Source organism: Pinus tabuliformis, chromosome 3_1 (genome assembly GCF_031772625.1).
Source record: "Pinus tabuliformis cultivar Carrire ecotype Pingquan chromosome 3_1, CPIR1, whole genome shotgun sequence".
NCBI classification, from domain to species: domain Eukaryota; kingdom Viridiplantae; phylum Streptophyta; class Pinopsida; order Pinales; family Pinaceae; genus Pinus; species Pinus tabuliformis.
Genome location: NC_142301.1, coordinates 703,816,490 through 703,842,683, shown reverse-complemented (window position 1 = coordinate 703,842,683; position 26,194 = coordinate 703,816,490). Strand labels below are relative to the sequence as shown.

The 26,194-nt window shown below is 40.2% G+C and overlaps 3 protein-coding genes and 2 pseudogenes across 3 annotated transcripts; all 5 read right to left on the bottom strand.

The window, feature by feature from the left end:
- Nucleotides 1–3,889: 3,889 nt before the first annotated feature.
- On the bottom strand, nt 3,890–5,181 carry LOC149189106 (uncharacterized). The gene has a single exon (XM_089412387.1). The coding sequence runs from the start codon at nt 4,940–4,942 to the stop codon at nt 3,890–3,892; it is 1,053 nt and encodes a 350-aa protein (XP_089268513.1). The 5' UTR covers nt 4,943–5,181.
- A 3,327-nt stretch (nt 5,182–8,508) lies between these two features.
- LOC149189105 (uncharacterized) lies at nt 8,509–10,148 on the bottom strand (annotated as a pseudogene).
- A 3,096-nt stretch (nt 10,149–13,244) lies between these two features.
- LOC149189104 (tRNA endonuclease vms1-like) lies at nt 13,245–14,699 on the bottom strand. Its single transcript, XM_089413154.1, has one exon. It carries the CDS (start codon nt 14,411–14,413, stop codon nt 13,361–13,363), a length of 1,053 nt encoding a protein of 350 aa, XP_089269280.1. The 5' UTR covers nt 14,414–14,699; the 3' UTR covers nt 13,245–13,360.
- A 3,396-nt stretch (nt 14,700–18,095) lies between these two features.
- LOC149189103 (uncharacterized) lies at nt 18,096–19,619 on the bottom strand (annotated as a pseudogene).
- A 3,198-nt stretch (nt 19,620–22,817) lies between these two features.
- LOC149189102 (tRNA endonuclease vms1-like) lies at nt 22,818–24,115 on the bottom strand. The gene has a single exon (XM_089412386.1). The coding sequence runs from the start codon at nt 23,868–23,870 to the stop codon at nt 22,818–22,820; it is 1,053 nt and encodes a 350-aa protein (XP_089268512.1). The 5' UTR covers nt 23,871–24,115.
- Nucleotides 24,116–26,194: the final 2,079 nt, after the last annotated feature.

The window sequence follows — 26,194 nt, the reverse complement described above, 5'->3', positions numbered from 1 at the left end:
ACGCCGCCCGTAAAATAATCGCTGCTGTGGGGGGTCCAGACTTTATGGAGCCCCCCCCTGGCGGGGGGTTTCGGGGGCAGCGCCCCCGAAGCTAAAAACAACTGTAAAATTGCCTTGTAACAGTATAATAATTTCTAGTCAATCTGGGCCATTCATTAGGCGGATGATCTGACGGTAGAACTTATGTTTAGTTTAGAGTTTTTTTCCCTAGAAGGCAACCCCTCTCTTTATATGAGGGCATTGTATTTGAGGCTGTGAGAGATGTGTATTCGGTGAGCGAGAAACATAGAGGTGAGACTGTGAGAGAAAACAGAGGATATTACAGCGGTTTTGTTGTAGGTTGTATCTCTTCATTTTGCTGGATAATAGAAAGGAAGGACTGGCTGTTCGGGGTGGATGTAGCCCAAACTGGGTGAACCACGTATATCTGTGTCTATCTTGTTTTGTGCGTTTTCTGTGTTTATATTTCTGCAATATTTTATGTGTTCCATTGTTCCGTAATATATAATTTTCTAACACTAAGAGCTAGTTTCACAAAGTCATCTATGTTGAGAAGCGCAAGAGTTCTGAAACAACTCAACCAAAGAATCAAACATCTTTTTACCTATGTCTTATCTAAAATGTGTGAGATGAAGTGATTCTTCATAGGATCAAGAATGATTCTCTTCACTTTCGCTTCCTTCTTTCGATTAGGAGCTAAAGTTGTTGGATCAACATATTTTGAAATCTCCTTCTCAACTTGCTCCCAAATTTTTGGCCTCCTCCACAAAAAATTGAAGTCTAAGCTTCAATGGAACAAAGTTAGAGACTCCATTTAACTTGTCACACCCTCTGAGATTGAGAGTCACCCTGCACATCTTGAACAAGTCTCAAGTGCATGAAGTCAGTATTATATGAAGTAGACAAAACCCTTTCTAGGGTATTAATACTTCTCCCAAGTAACTTGGGTTTCTCACACGACATCAACTTGGTCAAGTGCCTATCCTAAGTAAACTCCAACTGAAATACAAAATCAACAGTACATTAAGTAGACTGTTAAAATTGGCAACTAGGGCCAAATTCCATGTGGGTCACCTCATTTATGCCAACTGATATTTTTCCTAGATTCCTCTTGTTGAGAGGTGTAGGATTGATCTAAAGATCATCGGATTCCGACAAGTATTTATGGAGATATGAATTTATTTGTATTTACTTGACAAATTTTCAAGGTCGACCAGCAGTTAAAAGTGTGGCACACATGTCTAGTGAATCATATAAATATAAGAGAGGTTGATTTATACAAGGAGCAACTCACATGTGGGAAGAAGGAGGACGCTCAAACTGCTGAAGGTTCATCCACAGGTTTGACCAGCGTTGACTGCCCTAGTTTTGGGAAGCAAGTTGACTTTAGTCAATAATAGTTTGACTGTGCTTTTGGGGTTGTTCAAGGGTTGTTCGAGGGCTAGTTGACCGGAAATTGACCAAGCATATTGGAGGTCAATTTCAACTCGTTTGACCAAGTTTGACTTTGCTGATATAGGGTTTGCTGCTGCTGATATAAAATTATAGAATTCTGATTTTGTATTATTTCTCTCTGCTGAACTATTGAAGATAAAAGAAGATCTGATCAAAGGGTTTCCCCGCATTGGGGTTTGTCCCTGGCTAGCTGCCACATTTTGTGTCTCTTGTCTTGGCTTGTTTCCGGTTGATCGTTTAATGTTCTATCTACACTTTACTTAATTTATATGTGATTGCTAATCTGTGGCTAATAAGAAGAAAAGAAGTAAATTGATGTAAGCATAGAACATACCATAATTTAACATGGTATCAGAGCTGAGGTGAAGACAAAGCCCAAGCAAGAGCAAGAGCAAGAAAAATCACCAAAGAGAAGGTTGGCAAGGCTATCCTAAAAACTTCATGGGGTCCTCAACACACTTCTCCACCGAAGACAAGCTCCATGAGAAGTTTGACTATCACGGATGGAAGATGTCTCTCGATCTAACTATAGAATATCAAGAAGTGTTGGACCATGTGAGAGGCAGTATTGTTTTGCCTCCATCAAATGCATCTGCTGCTACCAAAAGCAAGTGGTCCAAGGGAGAATTCAAAGCAAGGAAGATCATCCAGGACTCTATCGACAAGCGCCTGGTGGCCTATGTTTCCGACCTAACTGTTAGCGCTTGAGATTTCACCTCAGGCTGAAAAGGTAAACCTTCAAGGCTACATCAAACCATTTCACCTCGTAGCTAGCCCTACGAGGTATGAGAAGGCTCTCTCGGGTCAGATTTGATAGATCTTTCAATATGATTAGGCTGACCAATTAAGAATAAGGATTTTAGGCTAGTAAATTGATAGGGGGTTTGGATTTAATGATTTTTGGGGTTTTTTAATGGAATGACGGGGCTTTTCTGGGCTACATGGGCAAAATCACAGCTTCAAACAGAAAAATATAATGACTACACAGGTTATCAACTGAGGCAAGGTAGGCATGCAATTTAACACCAAATCTGGTTTCAAATGGGATGGCAAGACTGGTGAGGAGCTAAGGAGGGCAGACAATAACTCTGAATCCTCCTTAAACAGTAGAAAACATCGAAAGCGAACAAACTTATAGGAGGAGCATATAATACTATGAATTCCTACCTAATCACTTCATTTGTTCAGCTTGAAAGGGTCATGAAATGAAATGGAACATAACTGATTACATATGAGACAAAGGGAAAAACTTATGCTAAATCAACATACCACATGAATCTCGGCAAACAGAGCTGTGAAATTCCATTAAATTCTTTGTCATAAAACTGTACAATAAAAGCTCTCTGCTTCTCCAGCAGCTCCCAGCGCTCAGAAAAAACTCCCCTCCCTCACTCCCTCTCTCTAATTACAAATGAATTTTTTAATACAATAAGTCAAACTACTGCCCAAAAAAAGGGCGTTGTTTTAACGAACCTCACAAAAATATCAAACAAACTATAGCTGGGGAAAAACAAGTCGACCCCAAGATGAGGGATTTGTTTTATTATCCTTATTAACAAAATAAACTAAAAATAATCAGCGCTTTCCTGAAGGGAGAATGGCGCTCTTTCCACTGAATTCTGTTGATGGTTTGGCTAAGTTTGAGGCAAATCTGGTGAATAGGTGGCATTACAGGTGTCCTTCCCTTTGCTAAAAATAACATAGGCAATCGAAATCTTATTCTCTGCTGCTAGGTGTTCAATCGTCCTTTTTTAAGTTTCATTCACATCTGGAAAGTATATCTTCAAACTTATTTCATGCCTATTTCTGCGCTTTGACGTAATGGCTGCTTACTTTTTCCTCCTGTCATGTGTGATTCAAATCTGAGATCAATAATTTCAATGGCGCCATCACCTCTTGTTGCATATTAGAATCACCATCCTCAGTCCCATACTGGTTGAATGATGAATGCTTATAACTTAGTGCTTTTCTCAAGTGATTATCCCAAATGATTGTTATAATGCATTTTTATCCCAATTATTTCTTTCACATTCTCCATTTGACAGATTGCACTTGTGCAGGTATACTGTGGGAAGAATAACACCAGAGCCAACACGTGATATTTGCGCTGCTGATTTTGGTCCAAAAGCTCGAATATGGATGCGGTTCCCTTCAATGACATCGATGAGATCATCAACAGTGGCATCTTCCCTGAACAATACCTCAGCATTTGATAACAGAGTTTTTCGTTAACATGTGTTAATGCCATTGTGCTGTTGAAGGAAATGTCACCAGTCTTTTTCCTCTTGAAATGCATGCGATTGCATGTTGGGTAATGCTTTGCCTTTTTCAAGTAGCTCTGAGACAGCATTCTGTCCATAACAAACTGCAACGGAAGCTACTTCTAAACTGGTGGATTGAGCCTGCGCTTTTTGCTTTGATTTCCGTATCTTTTTCATCTCCTTTGCTTTAGCTTTCGTTTGGCATCTTTCTCCGCCTTTTTAAGAGCCATTTCATTGTAACGCCACAGAGAAGCCCCGCCAGACTTTGGAGCTCTCCTAGTTGAATCTTTGCTTGATTGCCTGCCACCTGCGTTTGCCCTTACTACATACCTGTGGTAAGTTTTGTGAGATAAAATATTATTTCCATCAAAAACACAACCAGCGAAATGTCCTCCACTTGCAAGCAACACAACCCTCAATTTTTTCTGATCTCGAGATTCTTTAACCAAGGATTGCAACCTCGCAATCACCTCCTTGTCAGCCAAAGCTAAACCCTTAGCATTATTCTCTTTGACCATAGAGTTGTTATGTTCAGGAAGTAGATCCTCTCTGTCACCCAAAAACAAACTTTTCCAAATTGAGACAATTTCTCCAGATTGTAGGGATATTAAAATTTGGTTTTTCATATTCATGGATCTATTCACAGACTCGGTTTGAGTTTGCCAGCCACAAGTGATAGGATCATCCGACTCTTCATCTGATCCAGAAATACTAGAAATGTCATCATCTTTCAAAAATGTTCCCTGTGCTACTTCCTCAAATTCATCTTCATTGAGAGGACCTCTTCCAATAATTCTCCGTGAATTGACTGATGCAATAGCTTCTGACACCTGAGCTCTTAGATTTTCTTCCAAATTAGGAATATATTCTGCCATGCACATGCCATCAACCCAAACTGGAAGTGTGACATCTTCAATGTCAAATAACTCCTTCAATGTTTTTGACGCAACTAACTTTAGCTGTGGAGAAGATGGCATTTCAGATTGTCTTTTCCTTACAGGAAATATGACCTGTAAGAATATCTGCAGGCGGTGTTTCAATGAATACCCAACCAGAATATTGCTTAAATCAAGGTCCAAAAGGGGAACAGCAAACTTCACCGCATCTGGCCTCTCAATTACAGATAACAAACAAATCTCCAGTCCCTCCCTAGGAATAATGGTGCTGATTTCAAATTTCAATCTGGGATCATCTAGTTCCTCAACACGCTTCCTTTGATAACCCATGTACAAATTCCTTAATTCAAGAATGAGTCGCAAAAGCCCTGATGGGTCTTTAATTTTCTAGTCACAAAAAATGTCCCAAATTGACTGAGATGTTTCTTGACCTTCACCTGTAAAGGAAAGGGGCTGAAAGCTATCATCATCCAGTCCAAAGATGATATCCGGTGCAGCCCAAGGGTATTGAGAATTATATATTACATCCCATTTAATGTAATCAAGACAACATGGTAAAAGTAAGGTGAAGCGATTTGCATAGCGTGCATTTCTTGAACCATAGGAAACTTGCTCAACCTCAATAAAATAATCTTTTGGTGTATGAAACCAGGCTGTAAGGCGTGCAGAGAGCTGCTTGTCCTCCCCAATCCCGGGCAAATAGTCACGTAAGCATTCTTCACCCTTATGTGAAGCACAGAGAGCTAAAAGAGATCCATACATGACTGAATCAAATTTCAAAACCATCCCTTTGAAATCCTATAACAACTTGCAAGCTTTGGAATACCCATGTCGAGCTTTAACACAGCCTTTCCATGTTGCTTCATCCAATCAAAGAGCACATGAATCTCTTCACTGTCATCCAACTGCAATGGAGCTGTAACACCATAAAGACAACCAAAATATATACCTGCATTTTGCAATACCTGCTCTCCACAAAATATATATAAATGATGCTTTGAAATTGTGTTTGTGCAGGTAGAAGTTTTGAAGTTTGCTGCTGTCTTAAGAAGAGCTGAAGATAAATTACATAATTTGAAAAGCAACATTAATGATTTCTTCTTCAAAACCCTGTTTTGAAGAAGAATCAATCTCTGATATAAGACAGAGTCTAACATCGGCTCCATTTGGGATGGCAGTTGCCGCTTCGTGGAGGTGCCAAGAACCGCAGAACTTTGGGAGAGCAGACCGTGCCTCCACCATTGGGCAATGGAGTCATCATCAACAAATCAACACAACTGAAGACTTATTTTCACACTGAAACTGAACTCAAACAAACTAAAAGCCAACTGAAACAAGATGCTGCCCTTATGGTTGCTTATTTATGTACAAAACCTACTCTAATCTGCTGTACAAAGAATAGATCAAGTAATGCTAAAATGCCAAATTAACCACTCGAGTAAACCTGGAAATGATGCCGCTTGAGAATGCTGCCACGAAGTCACAGATGCAATTACTGGCAGCCCTTCATGCACATACTGATCCTGGTCACCGAGAAGACAGCCCGATCTGTCCATCAGAGTGAAAAACATGTCCATATATGCCGCAATAGGATCACGGACACCGCCCTCTGTTGGCTGCCCCAACTCTGCAATACATACTTCCAGCTGCACATTGTCAATGTATACCTCTATAGGCAAGTCTGTTAGTGCTTGTTGTGAAGGAAGGAGGATTTCCAGGAACTTTTTAGGGTCTTGGAAATCATAAGATTGAATCTGCTCATCTAACCATTGAATCTCATCTTCAATTCTTTCCACAAGTAACTCACAGACGCTAGGATGATAATCCAGAGATTTCAAACATTGAAGGAAAAAACTTAAAACTTATTCATTAATTTCAACATCCACTAAGCTTTCTCTAAATTCATTTAGAGCTTCACACAGTGCAGGGTCTGCCACATACCCTACCATTGCATGAACATATCAACAGGCACTGGAATGTCTGAATCTAGTTGGAGTCGTCAGGTGAATGATTTCAGCCTTTCAAGTGTCTGACTGCTGTCCACCATCAGCATCAGATCTGAAATCGATACATGTACTGGGGTAAAGTGTCAATGAAGCGCTATGTTCACAAATCCCACGGAGATAGACTGAAGCAGCGTTTATCTACTTGCGCTGATGTAAAACAAGAGCGTTTTCGAAGGCTTCTGGCGTAACTTCAGGCTCCGTCTAAGACTTATGAAACAAACACATCAACCCACAAACAAGTTTGTTCTCCCCAGTATGGTCGCCAATATGTTAGCGCTTGGAATTCACCTAGGCTGAGATAGACAAACTCTCAAGGCTACATCAAACCATTTCACCTCGTAGCTAGCCCTACGAGGTATGAGAAGGCTCTCTCGGGTCAGATTCGATAGATCTTTCAATATGATTAGGCTGACCAATTAAGAATAAGGATTTTAGGCTAGTAAATTGATAGGGGGTTTGGATTTAATGATTTTTGGGGTTTTTTAATGGAATGACGGGGCTTTTCTGGGCTACATGGGCAAAATCACAGCTTCAAACAGAAAAATATAATGACTACACAGGTTATCAACTGAGGCAAGGTAGGCATGCAATTTAACACCAAATCTGGTTTCAAATGGGATGGCAAGACTGGTGAGGAGCTAAGGAGGGCAGACAATAACTCTGAATCCTCCTTAAACAGTAGAAAACATCGAAAGCGAACAAACTTATAGGAGGAGCATATAATACTATGAATTCCTACCTAATCACTTCATTTGTTCAGCTTGAAAGGGTCATGAAATGAAATGGAACATAACTGATTACATATGAGACAAAGGGAAAAACTTATGCTAAATCAACATACCACATGAATCTCGGCAAACAGAGCTGTGAAATTCCATTAAATTCTCTGTCATAAAACTGTACAATAAAAGCTCTCTGCTTCTCCAGCAGCTCCCAGCGCTCAGAAAAAACTCCCCTCCCTCACTCCCTCTCACTACTTACAAATGAATTTTTTAATACAATAAGTCAAACTACTGCCCAAAAAAAGGGCGCTGTTTTAACGAACCTCACAAAAATATCAAACAAACTATAGCTGGGGAAAAACAAGTCGACCCCAAGATGAGGGATTTGTTTTATTATCCTTATTAACAAAATAAACTAAAAATAATCAGCGCTTTCCTGAAGGGAGAATGGCGCTCTTTCCACTGAATTCTGTTGATGGTTTCGCTAAGTTTGAGGAAAATCTGGTGAATAGGTGGCATTACAGGTGTCCTTCCCTTTGCTAAAAATAACATAGGCAATCGAAATCTTATTCTCTGCTGCTAGGTGTTCAATCGTCCTTTTTTAAGTTTCATTCACATCTGGAAAGTATATCTTCAAACTTATTTCATGCCTATTTCTGCGCTTTGACGTAATGGCTGCTTACTTTTTCCTCCTGTCATGTGTGATTCAAATCTGAGATCAATAATTTCAATGGCGCCATCACCTCTTGCTGCATATTAGAATCACCATCCTCAGTCCCATACTGGTTGAATGATGAATGCTTATAACTTAGTGCTTTTCTCAAGTGATTATCCCAAATGATTGTTATAATGCATTTTTATCCCAATTATTTCTTTCACATTCTCCATTTGACAGATTGCACTTGTGCAGGTATACTGTGGGAAGAATAACACCAGAGCCAACACGTGATATTTGCGCTGCTGATTTTGGTCCAAAAGCTCGGATATGGATGCGGTTCCCTTCAATGACATCGATGAGATCATCAACAGTGGCATCTTCCCTGAACAATACCTCAGCATTTGATAACAGAGTTTTTCGTTAACATGTGTTAATGCCATTGTGCTGTTGAAGGAAATGTCACCAGTCTTTTTCCTCTTGAAATGCATGCGATTGCATGTTGGGTAATGCTTTGCCTTTTTCAAGTAGCTCTGAGACAGCATTCTGTCCATAACAAACTGCAACGGAAGCTACTTCTAAACTGGTGGATTGAGCCTGCGCTTTTTGCTTTGATTTCCGTATCTTTTTCATCTCCTTTGCTTTAGCTTTCGTTTGGCATCTTTCTCCGCCTTTTTAAGAGCCATTTCATTGTAACGCCGCAGAGAAGCCCCGCCAGACTTTGGAGCTCTCCTAGTTGAATCTTTGCTTGATTGCCTGCCACCTGCGTTTGCCCTTACTACATACCTGTGGTAAGTTTTGTGAGATAAAATATTATTTCCATCAAAAACACAACCAGCGAAATGTCCTCCACTTGCAAGCAACACAACCCTCAAGTTTTTCTGATCTCGAGATTCTTTAACCAAGGATTGCAACCTCGCAATCACCTCCTTGTCAGCCAAAGCTAAACCCTTAGCATCATTCTCTTTGACCATAGAGTTGTTATGTTCAGGAAGTAGATCCTCTCTGTCACCCAAAAACAAACTTTTCCAAATTGAGACAATTTCTCCAGACTGTAGGGATATTAAAATTTGGTTTTTCATATTCATGGATCTATTCACAGACTCGGTTTGAGTTTGCCAGCCACAAGTGATAGGATCATCCGACTCTTCATCTGATCCAGAAATACTAGAAATGTCATCATCTTTCAAAAATGTTCCCTGTGCTACTTCCTCAAATTCATCTTCATTGAGAGGACCTCTTCCAATAATTCTCCGTGAATTGACTGATGCAATAGCTTCTGACACCTGAGCTCTTAGATTTTCTTCCAAATTAGGAATATATTCTGCCATGCACATGCCATCAACCCAAACTGGAAGTGTGACATCTTCAATGTCAAATAACTCCTTCAATGTTTTTGACGCAACTAACTTTAGCTGTGGAGAAGATGGCATTTCAGATTGTCTTTTCCTTACAGGAAATATGACCTGTAAGAATATCTGCAGGCGGTGTTTCAATGAATACCCAACCAGAATATTGCTTAAATCAAGGTCCAAAAGGGGAACAGCAAACTTCACCGCATCTGGCCTCTCAATTCCAGATAACAAACAAATCTCCAGTCCCTCCCTAGGAATAATGGTGCTGATTTCAAATTTCAATCTGGGATCATCTAGTTCCTCAACACGCTTCCTTTGATAACCCATGTACAAATTCCTTAATTCAAGAATGAGTCGCAAAAGCCCTGATGGGTCTTTAATTTTCTAGTCACAAAAAATGTCCCAAATTGACTGAGATGTTTCTTGACCTTCACCTGTAAAGGAAAGGGGCTGAAAGCTATCATCATCCAGTCCAAAGATGATATCCGGTGCAGCCCAAGGGTATTGAGAATTATATATTACATCCCATTTAATGTAATCAAGACAACATGGTAAAAGTAAGGTGAAGCGATCTGCATAGCGTGCATTTCTTGAACCATAGGAAACTTGCTCAACCTCAATAAAATAATCTTTTGGTGTATGAAACCAGGCTGTAAGGCGTGCAGAGCGCTGCTTGTCCTCCCCAATCCCGGGCAAATAGTCACGTAAGCATTCTTCACCCTTATGTGAAGCACAGAGAGCTAAAAGAGATCCATACATGACTGAATCAAATTTCAAAACCATCCCTTTGAAATCCTCTAACAACTTGCAAGCTTTGGAATACCCATGTCGAGCTTTAACACAGCCTTTCCATGTTGCTTCATCCAATCAAAGAGCACATGAATCTCTTCACTGTCATCCAACTGCAATGGAGCTGTAACACCATAAAGACAACCAAAATATATACCTGCATTTTGCAATACCTGCTCTCCACAAAATATATATAAATGATGCTTTGAAATTGTGTTTGTGCAGGTAGAAGTTTTGAAGTTTGCTGCTGTCTTAAGAAGAGCTGAAGATAAATTACATAATTTGAAAAGCAACATTAATGATTTCTTCTTCAAAACCCTGTTTTGAAGAAGAATCAATCTCTGATATAAGACAGAGTCTAACATCGGCTCCATTTGGGATGGCAGTTGCCGCTTCGTGGAGGTGCCAAGAACCGCAGAACTTTGGGAGAGCAGACCGTGCCTCCACCATTGGGCAATGGAGTCATCATCAACAAATCAACACAACTGAAGACTTATTTTCACACTGAAACTGAACTCAAACAAACTAAAAGCCAACTGAAACAAGATGCTGCCCTTATGGCTGCTTATTTATGTACAAAACCTACTCTAATCTGTTGTACAAAGAATAGATCAAGTAATGCTAAAATGCCAAATTAACCACTCGAGTAAACCTGGAAATGATGCCGCTTGAGAATGCTGCCACGAAGTCACAGATGCAATTACTGGCAGCCCTTCATGCACATACTGATCCTGGTCACCGAGAAGACAGCCCGATCTGTCCATCAGAGTGAAAAACATGTCCATATATGCCGCAATAGGATCACGGACACCGCCCTCTGTTGGCTGCCCCAACTCTGCAATACATACTTCCAGCTGCACATTGTCAATGTATACCTCTATAGGCAAGTCTGTTAGTGCTTGTTGTGAAGGAAGGAGGATTTCCAGGAACTTTTTAGGGTCTTGGAAATCATAAGATTGAATCTGCTCATCTAACCATTGAATCTCATCTTCAATTCTTTCCACAAGTAACTCACAGACGCTAGGATGATAATCCAGAGATTTCAAACATTGAAGGAAAAAACTTAAAACTTCTTCATTAATTTCAACATCCACTAAGCTTTCTCTAAATTCATTTAGAGCTTCACACAGTGCAGGGTCTGCCACATACCCTACCATTGCATGAACATATCAACAGGCACTGGAATGTCTGAATCTAGTTGGAGTCGCCAGGTGAATGATTTCAGCCTTTCAAGTGTCTGACTGCTGTCCACCATCAGCATCAGATCTGAAATCGATACATGTACTGGGGTAAAGTGTCAATGAAGCGCTATGTTCACAAATCCCACGGAGATAGACTGAAGCAGCGTTTATCTACTTGCGCTGATGTAAAACAAGAGCGTTTTCGAAGGCTTCTGGCGTAACTTCAGGCTCCGTCTAAGACTTATGAAACAAACACATCAACCCACAAACAAGTTTGTTCTCCCCAGTATGGTCGCCAATATGTTAGCGCTTGGAATTCACCTAGGCTGAGATAGACAAACTCTCAAGGCTACATCAAACCATTTCACCTCGTAGCTAGCCCTACGAGGTATGAGAAGGCTCTCTCGGGTCAGATTCGATAGATCTTTCAATATGATTAGGCTGACCAATTAAGAATAAGGATTTTAGGCTAGTAAATTGATAGGGGGTTTGGATTTAATGATTTTTGGGGTTTTTTAATGGAATGACGGGGCTTTTCTGGGCTACATGGGCAAAATCACAGCTTCAAACAGAAAAATATAATGACTACACAGGTTATCAACTGAGGCAAGGTAGGCATGCAATTTAACACCAAATCTGGTTTCAAATGGGATGGCAAGACTGGTGAGGAGCTAAGGAGGGCAGACAATAACTCTGAATCCTCCTTAAACAGTAGAAAACATCGAAAGCGAACAAACTTATAGGAGGAGCATATAATACTATGAATTCCTACCTAATCACTTCATTTGTTCAGCTTGAAAGGGTCATGAAATGAAATGGAACATAACTGATTACATATGAGACAAAGGGAAAAACTTATGCTAAATCAACATACCACATGAATCTCGGCAAACAGAGCTGTGAAATTCCATTAAATTCTCTGTCAGAAAACTGTACAATACAAAGCTCTCTGCTTCTCCAGCAGCTCCCAGCGCTCAGAAAAAACTCCCCTCCCTCACTCTCTCTCACTACTTACAAATGAATTTTTTAATACAATAAGTCAAACTACTGCCCAAAAAAAGGGCGCTGTTTTAACGAACCTCACAAAAATATCAAACAAACTATAGCTGGGGAAAAACAAGTCGACCCCAAGATGAGGGATTTGTTTTATTATCCTTATTAACAAAATAAACTAAAAATAATCAGCGCTTTCCTGAAGGGAGAATGGCGCTCTTTCCACTGAATTCTGTTGATGGTTTGGCTAAGTTTGAGGCAAATCTGGTGAATAGGTGGCATTACAGGTGTCCTTCCCTTTGCTAAAAATAACATAGGCAATCGAAATCTTATTCTCTGCTGCTAGGTGTTCAATCGTCCTTTTTTAAGTTTCATTCACATCTGGAAAGTATATCTTCAAACTTATTTCATGCCTATTTCTGCGCTTTGACGTAATGGCTGCTTACTTTTTCCTCCTGTCATGTGTGACTCAAATCTGAGATCAATAATTTCAATGGCGCCATCACCTCTTGCTGCATATTAGAATCACCATCCTCAGTCCCATACTGGTTGAATGATGAATGCTTATAACTTAGTGCTTTTCTCAAGTGATTATCCCAAATGATTGTTATAATGCATTTTTATCCCAATTATTTCTTTCACATTCTCCATTTGACAGATTGCACTTGTGCAGGTATACTGTGGGAAGAATAACACCAGAGCCAACACGTGATATTTGCGCTGCTGATTTTGGTCCAAAAGCTCGGATATGGATGCGGTTCCCTTCAATGACATCGATGAGATCATCAACAGTGGCATCTTCCCTGAACAATACCTCAGCATTTGATAACAGAGTTTTTCGTTAACATGTGTTAATGCCATTGTGCTGTTGAAGGAAATGTCACCAGTCTTTTTCCTCTTGAAATGCATGCGATTGCATGTTGGGTAATGCTTTGCCTTTTTCAAGTAGCTCTGAGACAGCATTCTGTCCATAACAAACTGCAACGGAAGCTACTTCTAAACTGGTGGATTGAGCCTGCGCTTTTTGCTTTGATTTCCGTATCTTTTTCATCTCCTTTGCTTTAGCTTTCGTTTGGCATCTTTCTCCGCCTTTTTAAGAGCCATTTCATTGTAACGCCGCAGAGAAGCCCCGCCAGACTTTGGAGCTCTCCTAGTTGAATCTTTGCTTGATTGCCTGCCACCTGCGTTTGCCCTTACTACATACCTGTGGTAAGTTTTGTGAGATAAAATATTATTTCCATCAAAAACACAACCAGCGAAATGTCCTCCACTTGCAAGCAACACAACCCTCAAGTTTTTCTGATCTCGAGATTCTTTAACCAAGGATTGCAACCTCGCAATCACCTCCTTGTCAGCCAAAGCTAAACCCTTAGCATCATTCTCTTTGACCATAGAGTTGTTATGTTCAGGAAGTAGATCCTCTCTGTCACCCAAAAACAAACTTTTCCAAATTGAGACAATTTCTCCAGACTGTAGGGATATTAAAATTTGGTTTTTCATATTCATGGATCTATTCACAGACTCGGTTTGAGTTTGCCAGCCACAAGTGATAGGATCATCCGACTCTTCATCTGATCCAGAAATACTAGAAATGTCATCATCTTTCAAAAATGTTCCCTGTGCTACTTCCTCAAATTCATCTTCATTGAGAGGACCTCTTCCAATAATTCTCCGTGAATTGACTGATGCAATAGCTTCTGACACCTGAGCTCTTAGATTTTCTTCCAAATTAGGAATATATTCTGCCATGCACATGCCATCAACCCAAACTGGAAGTGTGACATCTTCAATGTCAAATAACTCCTTCAATGTTTTTGACGCAACTAACTTTAGCTGTGGAGAAGATGGCATTTCAGATTGTCTTTTCCTTACAGGAAATATGACCTGTAAGAATATCTGCAGGCGGTGTTTCAATGAATACCCAACCAGAATATTGCTTAAATCAAGGTCCAAAAGGGGAACAGCAAACTTCACCGCATCTGGCCTCTCAATTCCAGATAACAAACAAATCTCCAGTCCCTCCCTAGGAATAATGGTGCTGATTTCAAATTTCAATCTGGGATCATCTAGTTCCTCAACACGCTTCCTTTGATAACCCATGTACAAATTCCTTAATTCAAGAATGAGTCGCAAAAGCCCTGATGGGTCTTTAATTTTCTAGTCACAAAAAATGTCCCAAATTGACTGAGATGTTTCTTGACCTTCACCTGTAAAGGAAAGGGGCTGAAAGCTATCATCATCCAGTCCAAAGATGATATCCGGTGCAGCCCAAGGGTATTGAGAATTATATATTACATCCCATTTAATGTAATCAAGACAACATGGTAAAAGTAAGGTGAAGCGATCTGCATAGCGTGCATTTCTTGAACCATAGGAAACTTGCTCAACCTCAATAAAATAATCTTTTGGTGTATGAAACCAGGCTGTAAGGCGTGCAGAGAGCTGCTTGTCCTCCCCAATCCCGGGCAAATAGTCACGTAAGCATTCTTCACCCTTATGTGAAGCACAGAGAGCTAAAAGAGATCCATACATGACTGAATCAAATTTCAAAACCATCCCTTTGAAATCCTCTAACAACTTGCAAGCTTTGGAATACCCATGTCGAGCTTTAACACAGCCTTTCCATGTTGCTTCATCCAATCAAAGAGCACATGAATCTCTTCACTGTCATCCAACTGCAATGGAGCTGTAACACCATAAAGACAACCAAAATATATACCTGCATTTTGCAATACCTGCTCTCCACAAAATATATATAAATGATGCTTTGAAATTGTGTTTGTGCAGGTAGAAGTTTTTGAAGTTTGCTGCTGTCTTAAGAAGAGCTGAAGATAAATTACATAATTTGAAAAGCAACATTAATGATTTCTTCTTCAAAACCCTGTTTTGAAGAAGAATCAATCTCTGATATAAGACAGAGTCTAACATCGGCTCCATTTGGGATGGCAGCTGCCGCTTCGTGGAGGTGCCAAGAACCGCAGAACTTTGGGAGAGCAGACCGTGCCTCCACCATTGGGCAATGGAGTCATCATCAACAAATCAACACAGCTGAAGACTTATTTTCACACTGAAACTGAACTCAAACAAACTAAAAGCCAACTGAAACAAGATGCTGCCCTTATGGCTGCTTATTTATGTACAAAACCTACTCTAATCTGCTGTACAAAGAATAGATCAAGTAATGCTAAAATGCCAAATTAACCACTCGAGTAAACCTGGAAATGATGCCGCTTGAGAATGCTGCCACGAAGTCACAGATGCAATTGCTGGCAGCCCTTCATGCACATACTGATCCTGGTCACCGAGAAGACAGCCCGATCTGTCCATCAGAGTGAAAAACATGTCCATATATGCCGCAATAGGATCACGGACACCGGCCTCTGTTGGCTGCCCCAACTCTGCAATACATACTTCCAGCTGCACATTGTCAATGTATACCTCTATAGGCAAGTCTGTTAGTGCTTGTTGTGAAGGAAGGAGGATTTCCAGGAACTTTTTAGGGTCTTGGAAATCATAAGATTGAATCTGCTCATCTAACCATTGAATCTCATCTTCAATTCTTTCCACAAGTAACTCACAGACGCTAGGATGATAATCCGGAGATTTCAAACATTGAAGGAAAAAACTTAAAACTTCTTCATTAATTTCAACATCCACTAAGCTTTCTCTAAATTCATTTAGAGCTTCACACAGTGCAGGGTCTGCCACATACCCTACCATTGCATGAACATATCAACAGGCACTGGAATGTCTGAATCTAGTTGGAGTCGCCAGGTGAATGATTCAGCCTTTCAAGTGTCTGACTGCTGTCCACCATCAGCATCAGATCTGAAATCGATACATGTACTGGGGTAAAGTGTCAATGAAGCGCTATGTTCACAAATCCCACGGAGATAGACTGAAGCAGCGTTTATCTACTTGCGCTGATGTAAAACAAGAGCGTTTTCGAAGGCTTCTGGCGTAACTTCAGGCTCCGTCTAAGACTTATGAAACAAACACATCAACCCACAAACAAGTTTGTTCTCCCCAGTATGGTCGCCAATATGTTAGCGCTTGGAATTCACCTAGGCTGAGATAGACAAACTCTCAAGGCTACATCAAACCATTTCACCTCGTAGCTAGCCCTACGAGGTATGAGAAGGCTCTCTCGGGTCAGATTCGATAGATCTTTCAATATGATTAGGCTGACCAATTAAGAATAAGGATTTTAGGCTAGTAAATTGATAGGGGGTTTGGATTTAATAATTTTTGGGGTTTTTTAATGGAATGACGGGGCTTTTCTGGGCTACATGGGCAAAATCACAGCTTCAAACAGAAAAATATAATGACTACACAGGTTATCAACTGAGGCAAGGTAGGCATGCAATTTAACACCAAATCTGGTTTCAAATGGGATGGCAAGACTGGTGAGGAGCTAAGGAGGGCAGACAATAACTCTGAATCCTCCTTAAACAGTAGAAAACATCGAAAGCGAACAAACTTATAGGAGGAGCATATAATACTATGAATTCCTACCTAATCACTTCATTTGTTCAGCTTGAAAGGGTCATGAAATGAAATGGAACATAACTGATTACATATGAGACAAAGGGAAAAACTTATGCTAAATCAACATACCACATGAATCTCGGCAAACAGAGCTGTGAAATTCCATTAAATTCTCTGTCATAAAACTGTACATTACAAAGCTCTCTGCTTCTCCAGCAGCTCCCAGCGCTCAGAAAAAACTCTCCTCTCTCACTTTCTCTCTACTTACAAATGAATTTTTTAATACAATAAGTCAAACTACTGCCCAAAAAAAAGGGCGCTGTTTTAACGAACCTCACAAAAATATCAAACAAACTATAGCTGGGGAAAAACAAGTCGACCCCAAGATGAGGGATTTGTTTTATTATCCTTATTAACAAAATAAACTAAAAATAATCAGCGCTTTCCTGAAGGGAGAATGGCGCTCTTTCCACTGAATTCTGTTGATGGTTTGGCTAAGTTTGAGGCAAATCTGGTGAATAGGTGGCATTACAGGTGTCCTTCCCTTTGCTAAAAATAACATAGGCAATCGAAATCTTATTCTCTGCTGCTAGGTGTTCAATCGTCCTTTTTTAAGTTTCATTCACATCTGGAAAGTATATCTTCAAACTTATTTCATGCCTATTTCTGCGCTTTGACGTAATGGCTGCTTACTTTTTCCTCCTGTCATGTGTGACTCAAATCTGAGATCAATAATTTCAATGGCGCCATCACCTCTTGCTGCATATTAGAATCACCATCCTCAGTCCCATACTGGTTGAATGATGAATGCTTATAACTTAGTGCTTTTCTCAAGTGATTATCCCAAATGATTGTTATAATGCATTTTTATCCCAATTATTTCTTTCACATTCTCCATTTGACAGATTGCACTTGTGCAGGTATACTGTGGGAAGAATAACACCAGAGCCAACACGTGATATTTGCGCTGCTGATTTTGGTCCAAAAGCTCGGATATGGATGCGGTTCCCTTCAATGACATCGATGAGATCATCAACAGTGGCATCTTCCCTGAACAATACCTCAGCATTTGATAACAGAGTTTTTCGTTAACATGTGTTAATGCCATTGTGCTGTTGAAGGAAATGTCACCAGTCTTTTTCCTCTTGAAATGCATGCGATTGCATGTTGGGTAATGCTTTGCCTTTTTCAAGTAGCTCTGAGACAGCATTCTGTCCATAACAAACTGCAACGGAAGCTACTTCTAAACTGGTGGATTGAGCCTGCGCTTTTTGCTTTGATTTCCGTATCTTTTTCATCTCCTTTGCTTTAGCTTTCGTTTGGCATCTTTCTCCGCCTTTTTAAGAGCCATTTCATTGTAACGCCGCAGAGAAGCCCCACCAGACTTTGGAGCTCTCCTAGTTGAATCTTTGCTTGATTGCCTGCCACCTGCGTTTGCCCTTACTACATACCTGTGGTAAGTTTTGTGAGATAAAATATTATTTCCATCAAAAACACAACCAGCGAAATGTCCTCCACTTGCAAGCAACACAACCCTCAAGTTTTTCTGATCTCGAGATTCTTTAACCAAGGATTGCAACCTCGCAATCACCTCCTTGTCAGCCAAAGCTAAACCCTTAGCATTATTCTCTTTGACCATAGAGTTGTTATGTTCAGGAAGTAGATCCTCTCTGTCACCCAAAAACAAACTTTTCCAAATTGAGACAATTTCTCCAGACTGTAGGGATATTAAAATTTGGTTTTTCATATTCATGGATCTATTCACAGACTCGGTTTGAGTTTGCCAGCCACAAGTGATAGGATCATCCGACTCTTCATCTGATCCAGAAATACTAGAAATGTCATCATCTTTCAAAAATGTTCCCTGTGCTACTTCCTCAAATTCATCTTCATTGAGAGGACCTCTTCCAATAATTCTCCGTGAATTGACTGATGCAATAGCTTCTGACACCTGAGCTCTTAGATTTTCTTCCAAATTAGGAATATATTCTGCCATGCACATGCCATCAACCCAAACTGGAAGTGTGACATCTTCAATGTCAAATAACTCCTTCAATGTTTTTGACGCAACTAACTTTAGCTGTGGAGAAGATGGCATTTCAGATTGTCTTTTCCTTACAGGAAATATGACCTGTAAGAATATCTGCAGGCGGTGTTTCAATGAATACCCAACCAGAATATTGCTTAAATCAAGGTCCAAAAGGGGAACAGCAAACTTCACCGCATCTGGCCTCTCAATTCCAGATAACAAACAAATCTCCAGTCCCTCCCTAGGAATAATGGTGCTGATTTCAAATTTCAATCTGGGATCATCTAGTTCCTCAACACGCTTCCTTTGATAACCCATGTACAAATTCCTTAATTCAAGAATGAGTCGCAAAAGCCCTGATGGGTCTTTAATTTTCTAGTCACAAAAAATGTCCCAAATTGACTGAGATGTTTCTTGACCTTCACCTGTAAAGGAAAGGGGCTGAAAGCTATCATCATCCAGTCCAAAGATGATATCCGGTGCAGCCCAAGGGTATTGAGAATTATATATTACATCCCATTTAATGTAATCAAGACAACATGGTAAAAGTAAGGTGAAGCGATCTGCATAGCGTGCATTTCTTGAACCATAGGAAACTTGCTCAACCTCAATAAAATAATCTTTTGGTGTATGAAACCAGGCTGTAAGGCGTGCAGAGCGCTGCTTGTCCTCCCCAATCCCGGGCAAATAGTCACGTAAGCATTCTTCACCCTTATGTGAAGCACAGAGAGCTAAAAGAGATCCATACATGACTGAATCAAATTTCAAAACCATCCCTTTGAAATCCTCTAACAACTTGCAAGCTTTGGAATACCCATGTCGAGCTTTAACACAGCCTTTCCATGTTGCTTCATCCAATCAAAGAGCACATGAATCTCTTCACTGTCATCCAACTGCAATGGAGCTGTAACACCATAAAGACAACCAAAATATATACCTGCATTTTGCAATACCTGCTCTCCACAAAATATATATAAATGATGCTTTGAAATTGTGTTTGTGCAGGTAGAAGTTTTGAAGTTTGCTGCTGTCTTAAGAAGAGCTGAAGATAAATTACATAATTTGAAAAGCAACATTAATGATTTCTTCTTCAAAACCCTGTTTTGAAGAAGAATCAATCTCTGATATAAGACAGAGTCTAACATCGGCTCCATTTGGGATGGCAGCTGCAGCTTCCTGGAGGTGCCAAGAACCGCAGAACTTTGGGAGAGCAGACCGTGCCTCCACCATTGGGCAATGGAGTCATCATCAACAAATCAACACAGCTGAAGACTTATTTTCACACTGAAACTGAACTCAAACAAACTAAAAGCCAACTGAAACAAGATGCTGCCCTTATGGCTGCTTATTTATGTACAAATCCTACTCTAATCTGCTGTACAAAGAATAGATCAAGTAATGCTAAAATGCCAAATTAACCACTCGAGTAAACCTGGAAATGATGCCGCTTGAGAATGCTGCCACGAAGTCACAGATGCAATTACTGGCAGCCCTTCATGCACATACTGATCCTGGTCACCGAGAAGACAGCCCGATCTGTCCATCAGAGTGAAAAACATGTCCATATATGCCGCAATAGGATCACGGACACCGCCCTCTGTTGGCTGCCCCAACTCTGCAATACATACTTCCAGCTGCACATTGTCAATGTATACCTCTATAGGCAAGTCTGTTAGTGCTTGTTGTGAAGGAAGGAGGATTTCCAGGAACTTTTTAGGGTCTTGGAAATCATAAGATTGAATCTGCTCATCTAACCATTGAATCTCATCTTCAATTCTTTCCACAAGTAACACACAGACGCTAGGATGATAATCCGGAGATTTCAAACATTGAAGGAAAAAACTTAAAACTTCTTCATTAATTTCAACATCCACTAAGCTTTCTCTAAATTCATTTAGAGCTTCACACAGTGCAGGGTCTGCCACATACCCTACCATTGCATGAACATATCAACAGGCACTGGAATGTCTGAATCTAGTTGGAGTCGCCAGGTGAATGATTTCAGCCTTTCAAGTGTCTGACTGCTGTCCACCATCAGCATCAGATCTGAAATCGATACATGTACTGGGGTAAAGTGTCAATGAAGCGCTATGTTCACAAATCCCATGGAGATAGACTGAAGCAGCGTTTATCTACTTGCGCTGATGTTTTCGAAGGCTTCTGGCGTAACTTCAGGCTCCGTCTAAGACTTATGAAACAAACACATCAACCCACAAACAAGTTTGTTCTCCCCAGTATGGTCGCCAATATGTTAGCGCTTGGAATTCACCTAGGCTGAGATAGACAAACTCTCAAGGCTACATCAAACCATTTCACCTCGTAGCTAGCCCTACGAGGTATGAGAAGGCTCTCTCGGGTCAGATTCGATAGATCTTTCAATATGATTAGGCTGACCAATTAAGAATAAGGATTTTAGGCTAGTAAATTGATAGGGGGTTTGGATTTAATGATTTTTGGGGTTTTTTAATGGAATGACGGGGCTTTTCTGGGCTACATGGGCAAAATCACAGCTTCAAACAGAAAAATATAATGACTACACAGGTTATCAACTGAGGCAAGGTAGGCATGCAATTTAACACCAAATCTGGTTTCAAATGGGATGGCAAGACTGGTGAGGAGCTAAGGAGGGCAGACAATAACTCTGAATCCTCCTTAAACAGTAGAAAACATCGAAAGCGAACAAACTTATAGGAGGAGCATATAATACTATGAATTCCTACCTAATCACTTCATTTGTTCAGCTTGAAAGGGTCATGAAATGAAATGGAACATAACTGATTACATATGAGACAAAGGGAAAAACTTATGCTAAATCAACATACCACATGAATCTCGGCAAACAGAGCTGTGAAATTCCATTAAATTCTCTGTCATAAAACTGTACAATAAAAGCTCTCTGCTTCTCCAGCAGCTCCCAGCGCTCAGAAAAAACTCCCCTCCCTCACTCCCTCTCACTACTTACAAATGAATTTTTTAATACAATAAGTCAAACTACTGCCCAAAAAAAGGGCGCTGTTTTAACGAACCTCACAAAAATATCAAACAAACTATAGCTGGGGAAAAACAAGTCGACCCCAAGATGAGGGATTTGTTTTATTATCCTTATTAACAAAATAAACTAAAAATAATCAGCGCTTTCCTGAAGGGAGAATGGCGCTCTTTCCACTGAATTCTGTTGATGGTTTGGCTAAGTTTGAGGCAAATCTGGTGAATAGGTGGCATTACAAGTGTCCTTCCCTTTGCTAAAAATAACATAGGCAATCGAAATCTTATTCTCTGCTGCTAGGTGTTCAATCGTCCTTTTTTAAGTTTCATTCACATCTGGAAAGTATATCTTCAAACTTATTTCATGCCTATTTCTGCGCTTTGACGTAATGGCTGCTTACTTTTTCCTCCTGTCATGTGTGATTCAAATCTGAGATCAATAATTTCAATGGCGCCATCACCTCTTGCTGCATATTAGAATCACCATCCTCAGTCCCATACTGGTTGAATGATGAATGCTTATAACTTAGTGCTTTTCTCAAGTGATTATCCCAAATGATTGTTATAATGCATTTTTATCCCAATTATTTCTTTCACATTCTCCATTTGACAGATTGCACTTGTGCAGGTATACTGTGGGAAGAATAACACCAGAGCCAACACGTGATATTTGCGCTGCTGATTTTGGTCCAAAAGCTCGGATATGGATGCGGTTCCCTTCAATGACATCGATGAGATCATCAACAGTGGCATCTTCCCTGAACAATACCTCAGCATTTGATAACAGAGTTTTTCGTTAACATGTGTTAATGCCATTGTGCTGTTGAAGGAAATGTCACCAGTCTTTTTCCTCTTGAAATGCATGCGATTGCATGTTGGGTAATGCTTTGCCTTTTTCAAGTAGCTCTGAGACAGCATTCTGTCCATAACAAACTGCAACGGAAGCTACTTCTAAACTGGTGGATTGAGCCTGCGCTTTTTGCTTTGATTTCCGTATCTTTTTCATCTCCTTTGCTTTAGCTTTCGTTTGGCATCTTTCTCCGCCTTTTTAAGAGCCATTTCATTGTAACGCCGCAGAGAAGCCCCGCCAGACTTTGGAGCTCTCCTAGTTGAATCTTTGCTTGATTGCCTGCCACCTGCGTTTGCCCTTACTACATACCTATGGTAAGTTTTGTGAGATAAAATATTATTTCCATCAAAAACACAACCAGCGAAATGTCCTCCACTTGCAAGCAACACAACCCTCAAGTTTTTCTGATCTCGAGATTCTTTAACCAAGGATTGCAACCTCGCAATCACCTCCTTGTCAGCCAAAGCTAAACCCTTAGCATTATTCTCTTTGACCATAGAGTTGTTATGTTCAGGAAGTAGATCCTCTCTGTCACCCAAAAACAAACTTTTCCAAATTGAGACAATTTCTCCAGACTGTAGGGATATTAAAATTTGGTTTTTCATATTCATGGATCTATTCACAGACTCGGTTTGAGTTTGCCAGCCACAAGTGATAGGATCATCCGACTCTTCATCTGATCCAGAAATACTAGAAATGTCATCATCTTTCAAAAATGTTCCCTGTGCTACTTCCTCAAATTCATCTTCATTGAGAGGACCTCTTCCAATAATTCTCCGTGAATTGACTGATGCAATAGCTTCTGACACCTGAGCTCTTAGATTTTCTTCCAAATTAGGAATATATTCTGCCATGCACATGCCATCAACCCAAACTGGAAGTGTGACATCTTCAATGTCAAATAACTCCTTCAATGTTTTTGACGCAACTAACTTTAGCTGTGGAGAAGATGGCATTTCAGATTGTCTTTTCCTTACAGGAAATATGACCTGTAAGAATATCTGCAGGCGGTGTTTCAATGAATACCCAACCAGAATATTGCTTAAATCAAGGTCCAAAAGGGGAACAGCAAACTTCACCGCATCTGGCCTCTCAATTCCAGATAACAAACAAATCTCCAGTCCCTCCCTAGGAATAATGGTGCTGATTTCAAATTTCAATCTGGGATCATCTAGTTCCTCAACACGCTTCCTTTGATAACCCATGTACAAATTCCTTAATTCAAGAATGAGTCGCAAAAGCCCTGATGGGTCTTTAATTTTCTAGTCACAAAAAATGTCCCAAATTGACTGAGATGTTTCTTGACCTTCACCTGTAAAGGAAAGGGGCTGAAAGCTATCATCATCCAGTCCAAAGATGATATCCGGTGCAGCCCAAGGGTATTGAGAATTATATATTACATCCCATTTAATGTAATCAAGACAACATGGTAAAAGTAAGGTGAAGCGATCTGCATATCGTGCATTTCTTGAACCATAGGAAACTTGCTCAACCTCAATAAAATAATCTTTTGGTGTATGAAACCAGGCTGTAAGGCGTGCAGAGCGCTGCTTGTCCTCCCCAATCCCGGGCAAATAGTCACGTAAGCATTCTTCACCCTTATGTGAAGCACAGAGAGCTAAAAGAGATCCATACATGACTGAATCAAATTTCAAAACCATCCCTTTGAAATCCTCTAACAACTTGCAAGCTTTGGAATACCCATGTCGAGCTTTAACACAGCCTTTCCATGTTGCTTCATCCAATCAAAGAGCACATGAATCTCTTCACTGTCATCCAACTGCAATGGAGCTGTAACACCATAAAGACAACCAAAATATATACCTGCATTTTGCAATACCTGCTCTCCACAAAATATATATAAATGATGCTTTGAAATTGTGTTTGTGCAGGTAGAAGTTTTGAAGTTTGCTGCTGTCTTAAGAAGAGCTGAAGATAAATTACATAATTTGAAAAGCAACATTAATGATTTCTTCTTCAAAACCCTGTTTTGAAGAAGAATCAATCTCTGATATAAGACAGAGTCTAACACTAACAACCTCCAAGGAAATCTACAATAGACTGGTGAGTTTATTTAAAGTTAATGATGCAAATCAAGTTTTTGTTCCTTAGAAATAAGCTGAAGGAAATTAAGAAGGGCAAAGATGAGAGTATGCAAGCATATTTCTTAAGGATCACCGAGATCAAGAATGATCTCCTATCTATTGGGGAAGTAGTTCCTCACAGGGAAATGACTATCACAACTCTTGGAGGACTGCCACTTGAATGATATATATTCAGGACTATTATTCTCAACAATAATGCCATCCTAGGATTTGAGGAATTGATGGCTAGATGTATTCAAGAAGAGACAACGATGGAAGAACAAGAAATGCCCACACTTAAAGGCCATCCCTTTTCCTTTTCTTCTCATGCTAAAAAAAGAAACAATTATGGGGTTAAATCCAAAGGAAAGGTTGGACCAAAGGGTGGAAGAAAAGGTGGATGTTACAACTGCCACAAAATGGGCCACTATGCGAGGGAGTGCACTGATAAAAGGGACTCACACCATGACGATGAACAAAATCACTCTCAAGGCAATCAAAGGAATGGCAGGTCCAATGGTAGAGGTAAACGAAATGTCGGAAATCAAGGAAGAGGGCAACCCTTCAAGAAGGCAAGAAACTCCGAGTATGAATCTAAGGTTGTTAACAATAAGCAAGATGAATATTGTCTACCAGCAACCCTCTCTACTACTTCTCCCCCGGACACGCTGGGAAATTTGCTTATTGATAGTGGTGCCTCAAGGCACTTCACTGGTTTCAAAGAAGCTCTCTCTAAACTGATAGAAAATGAGACCACCCTGGAAATTGTTCTTGGGGACAACGCAAAATATCCCCTCTAAACTGATAGAAAATGAGACCACCTTGGAAATTGTTCTTGGGGACAACGCAAATATCCCATGAAAGGCATAGGTAATGTCACTCTTTAGTTGAATCAGGGTAATACAATTCATTTGCAAGAAGTCCTATATGTACCTGATCTCAAAAAAAACCTGGTGTTCGTTCCAGCAATGGAGGACAAAGGCTACAAGGTAACCTTCATTGATGGCAAGGTACGTGTATGGAAAAAGAATTTTAAGGAAGCTTCACTCTTGGGTTTCGAGTTGCTTCATTATATCAGGTCGGAGGAAGTCCGCTGGCTGTCATATCTTGTGACACATCACTTCAGTTCGAACTATGGCATCGGAGGTTTGCTCACCTTCATTATAAAGCTCTATCCAATGCAAGACAAATGGTGACAGGGATGCCCGAGTTCCAAGTAGAGCAAGAAGGTGTATGTCTTGGATATGTCGAAGGGAAGTTCAAAAGGGGACTATTCCCCTCAAGCCAACCTCCGATATATTGCAGTTGGTTCACTTAGACATATCTGGTATGATGCCTGTGAACTCTTTGGGAGGATATTTATATTACCTCACTTTTATGGATGATTTTTCTTGCAAGACTTGGATATACTTCTTGAAAAAGAAGGATGAAGTGTTCACTTGGTT